The sequence below is a fragment of the Suncus etruscus genome, chromosome 7 (genome assembly GCF_024139225.1).
Source record: "Suncus etruscus isolate mSunEtr1 chromosome 7, mSunEtr1.pri.cur, whole genome shotgun sequence".
Classification (NCBI taxonomy): domain Eukaryota; kingdom Metazoa; phylum Chordata; class Mammalia; order Eulipotyphla; family Soricidae; genus Suncus; species Suncus etruscus.
Genome location: NC_064854.1, coordinates 18,907,887 through 18,911,304, shown reverse-complemented (window position 1 = coordinate 18,911,304; position 3,418 = coordinate 18,907,887). Strand labels below are relative to the sequence as shown.

General features: G+C 42.3%; 1 protein-coding gene across 1 annotated transcript; it reads right to left on the bottom strand.

Moving 5' to 3' along the window:
* Positions 1-2,291: 2,291 nt before the first annotated feature.
* LOC126013886 (transcription elongation factor SPT4-A) lies at positions 2,292-3,088 on the bottom strand. Its single transcript, XM_049777097.1, has 2 exons — positions 2,879-3,088; positions 2,292-2,805 (listed from the first exon to the last, which is right to left on the bottom strand). The coding sequence occupies exons 1-2, from the start codon at positions 3,052-3,054 to the stop codon at positions 2,628-2,630; spliced, it is 354 nt and encodes a 117-aa protein (XP_049633054.1). The 5' UTR covers positions 3,055-3,088; the 3' UTR covers positions 2,292-2,627.
* Positions 3,089-3,418: the final 330 nt, after the last annotated feature.

Below are 3,418 nucleotides of genomic sequence, written 5' to 3'. Positions count from 1 at the left end.
ATTTACTCGGTGATGTATGCACCACTATAGGCTTGAGCATGTTAGAAGCAAGTAATGGAAAGAGTCCTCTCCAATTGCACACTGTATATTCTCCGAAACACTCCGGCATTCCTTTTAGCATGTTCTTATAGTTTCAGAGCTTTTCACAAAATATGGGGAGTTTAATTCTCTATGACAAACTGCGCCCCTCCCCGAGTGTCACATTGTCACACTGCCTGGTGCATGTCAAATGCACATAACAACAGTGGCATGTGGAGCTCATCATTTCAACAAGAAATTGCCTAAATCAGTATATGTGGAAATGGTGATTTACTCGGTAGGACTTCTACCTCACATATAATGTGCAGTCTGATTGGCCAGATACCTGCAGAACAATCACGTGCAAAGAGAATAAGCCTGAGCATTGATGTGGCCTTTTCTATTTTCAAAATTTTTCACAAGCATGCATTATTTAGATTCAGGCTGAGCCCAGGATCTGGCGCCCCATGCTGGGTGCTGGTTGTGGAAGAATGCAAGCCAATCATAACACACAGCATCAGTGCAGGCTGTCCTGGCATCCATGCTCTGTCCGAGCTCTGGCTCAAGGTGGTTGTGGGGCCAGACTGAATTCCTGAGTAAATTACTTGTGCCTAAACTACCCAGGTTTAGTAATTGCTATTTGATTCGACACCATCCTTGATGCTGGGAACTCAGTGGTGAAAACAGACACAGGCAAGGTCTCTGACTTCATGACCATTATGCTAACTAGAAAGGACAGGAGACAAGTAGTGAAATATGGAAATGAGATGATTTGGGATAATAAGAAAGGAGGTTCGCAGGAAATCGATATCATGAGGTAGAATGTGAGTGACAGTTGATGACAAAGAAAGTAATTTTCTTCAGACAGGACCTTTGAAAAAGCTGGGTGAAGAGAATACTTAAGTTAGGGTACATAAAAGGGAGATCTATCAGAGAAAGGCTCCAAAGCAGAGGGTTTTCAAGAGAAAGTCTGGTGGGAAGTAGAATTTGCTTTCTATAGAATCTAGGAACTGGAATGTGTTACTGTTGTAGGTCACAGAACTCTTGACTTGAACCCCAAGGTGATATAGGTGACTGGGATTTATTGTGGATAAGGAAGGTAATAACCAAGAGAGATGTCAGAGAGAAAGACAAAGAAAGGAAGAGAAAAAGACACATACAATACAAAACCAAAATTAAGAAGAATAAAACAGAAGTTAAACCATTTTTCATTGCTATCATTAATTAGAAATTAAAGATAAACAATATGGGGGCCTGAAAGATAGTACAGTGGGTAGAGTATTGACCTTGCCTGTGACTAAACTGTCCCATATAGTCCTCCTATATATACATATATAGTCCTGTAAGGAGTGATTCCTGAGCATAGAACAGCAAAGCAGTAAACCTTAAAGGGTGTGGCTGAAAAACAAAAGAGTAACCCCAAATCAGTGCTGAAATGTCTTTTTCTGATAAAAATGTGGGGGTTCAGGAGTCTAAATTCCAAAACAATTGTTAGTTTGACTAATATATAAACATTAAATTAGCATATTTGCTTAGTCTTTTATTTGATTTACCTAGAAGGTAATTCAGTTAACCCCCAGGAAAGAATTCAATGCATTTGCCTCTAAAGCACTGTTGTCAATGTTTGAACAGCTGAAGGTCTTTTCAAGTGTCATTTGTATTTCAGCCCTGGAAATAAGACAAATCCATGTATTTGAACCTGAGTTACTGATAAATTTCCAACACAGTGACCAACTACAACTTGAGTTGAATTTTGTTTCCTCTTGGGAAGAATAACACAGTGCCAACTGCAAGGTATAAGACTTTGGTTTGGTTTGGGGACATTTTAGTTCATTTATGTAATGTTTTTCTGAATGCCAGTAATAACTTTAAAACAAAACTCTGCTGTTTTTTGACTTGGTGTTTGTTTTTCAATAACAACAAGAACAAATTATCTTATGGATTCTATATGGCTATCATGCAATGGAAAATCAGTTTGTCATATTGGTAGCTAATAAAATATCTGCTTTGAATTCTATAGACCTATTATTCCTGCCCACCTCTCTTCAGATAAAATTAAGGCAGTGAATGCAGGCAACCCTCATCTGAACTCTTAACTCTCAAGCATGGAATGAATCAACTAACAACCTATGTAGCCAACTTTATCTTGCTCCACCCCTTTTATTTTTCCCCCAAACTGCAAGACTTTTTGTTTCAACCCTATTTCCTACCCTGTTCCCTTTCACCTCTTGAGTTATTCCATCTGCCCTTTGGCTTTGAACTGTGACCAGTAATTTTTTTTTTCAGATTTAAAACTTTTGCATTTATTGACATTTAACCCAAAGGCAGAGCTCTGGGCATTGGTAGGAAACCAGCATCCTATCCCCAATTCAGTTCAATCTCTGTTAATTCCCAACCCAAACCCCACCCACACCACCAGCAGTTCAGAGTTGGAAAATGATCCAGGGGCACGTACACCAGCCCTAAGGGCATGCCACACTGCTCTCCAGACAGTCTGTGAAGTTTCAGAATTGGAGAGTTTGGACATTTTGATGTTCTGCCCATTTAGTTCCACAATGAAAAATATGAGGCAAATGGTTGGGCAAGAAGGATGGCAACTACTACTCTGGCTAGGTCTTTATAGCTGTGTCTCTGGATTTGTAGGCCACTCCTCGACTCTTCAGCTCGCGAACAATTCCTTGAGGCAGGCGGCCAGTGACGGATACTGCATAGACACCTGGCTTAAAGTTACTGACTCGCTGCCATTTGGAGACCCAGCTGTCCTCTGGACTCATCATTGCAATGATTCTCTTTATTTCCTTGGCGGGATGGGTGGGGGGGGGGAATGTCAACCCGAATGCCGGGAACTTGAAGGGCTTACCCATCAAAGGAAGAGCTGGTGCAGTCATACACCATCTCTCGGTTACCCTTCATCTGCAGGTAGGCGTCACAATTGTCACAGCCGTCGTATTCAAACTGGTCTATTGTCTTGACCAGCGAACATAGCAAACAAGCGCGCAGATGCCGCAGATCTTTGGGCACCGTTTCCAGGGCCATCTCCGACCTGGGAAAAATCACTGATGGGAGACAACGTCTCGCCGCCGGAAGTAAACCTTTTTTTTTTTTTTTTTTGGTTTTTGGACCACACCTGGTAACGCTCAGGGGTTACTCCTGGCTATGTGCTCAGAAGTTGCTCCTGGCTTGGGGGACCATATGGGACACCGGGGGATCGAACCGCGGTCCGTCCAAGGCTAGCGCAGGCAAGGCAGGCACCTTACCTTTAGCGCCACCGCCCGGCCCCTGTGACCAGTAATTTGTAAAGCCCTTCCCCCTAAGCCTTTGCTTCAATCTCCTCTTGTAACAACAGGCACTTACTAGAGAAGTGCAAAATGTAACAGACTCAAGAGTTTAAAATTCTCTG